Source organism: Nematolebias whitei, chromosome 13, assembly GCF_014905685.2.
Source record: "Nematolebias whitei isolate Nwh7 chromosome 13, NemWhi1, whole genome shotgun sequence".
Taxonomy (NCBI): domain Eukaryota; kingdom Metazoa; phylum Chordata; class Actinopteri; order Cyprinodontiformes; family Rivulidae; genus Nematolebias; species Nematolebias whitei.
The window spans coordinates 42,495,931-42,496,894 of NC_056510.1; the positions used below are offsets into that span (position 1 = coordinate 42,495,931).

The following is a 964-nucleotide window of genomic DNA, read 5'->3' on the forward strand; positions in this document are numbered from 1 at the left end:
ATGGATGGATGGATGGATGGATGGATGGATGGATGGATGGATGGATGATGGATCCACATTCCAGCAAGTCATGGAAACTGTAACAAAGTCATCATCCAATGTGAAGGGGTCTTAACAATAACATGGCAGTGCAACCTTTGGCGTACCAAAAAATATCTTTGTATAAAAAATCTCTTCCTTCACACTCAGATACATAAACATAGTAATAAATGAAATATAATACAAGAAGAAAAAAGTTTTTTTTTTAAATAAATAGAAGATCCAGCGCTCAAGTCAAAGGAAACGCTGAAAAGTTGAGTGAAGACAGTACCTGAGACCAGCGGCTGCCCACTCATGTCCACAGGCATGATGCCCAGGTTGTTCATGGCTGTTGCCCATGGTCCATGGTCCACAACAGGAACACTCAGATGGTTCTGTTCAGAACCAAGACTGCCGGCACCGTCAGCTGTTACAGCCAAGACAAACAGAAGCACATACAAAAACTTGGGTTGATATTAGATAAGATTTTGTTCTGAAAATGAATGCTATCATAAAGTTTGGTTTGGAGGCTTTTAGTGGTTTATCCAGTTTAACCTAAAGAAAACTCTACAAATTCCTCTCTTGCTTTTTGGAAAACCGATAAACAGATTAAACGCTCATTCGCCCCACTCTGGGCCCATGAGCAAGGCCCTTAACCCCCACCATGTGCTCCCTAAACAGGTCTCTCTTGAAAATGAGTTCTCGTGGCTCAATGAGACTAACCTGGATAAATAAAGGCTAAATGAAAAAAAAAAAAAAAAAAAATGACTGGGGGAGATCCAAAAATAAACAAATCTTTTGAGCTAAGATTGAATTTTGTTACTTACCGCTGGCCATAACTGTGATCGCTTTCCCCTTTTCTCTGAAGTTCTGTCATCAGATTGTTTCTCAGGCTGACAGAGGGATGGATCAACAGCTGGAGGGATGGATCAACAGCTGGAGGGAT

The 964-nt window shown here is 41.0% G+C and overlaps 1 protein-coding gene across 1 annotated transcript in view; it reads right to left on the minus strand.

Annotated features, from left to right (window-relative positions):
- LOC119419408 (ecto-NOX disulfide-thiol exchanger 1) overlaps positions 1-365 on the minus strand; it is a 164,274-nt gene extending 163,909 nt beyond the window's left edge. Inside the window, exon 1 of the mRNA XM_037686715.1 lies at positions 311-365. Coding sequence (XP_037542643.1) covers positions 311-365 — 55 coding nt within the window. The remainder of the gene's footprint in view (positions 1-310) is intronic.
- Positions 366-964: the final 599 nt, after the last annotated feature.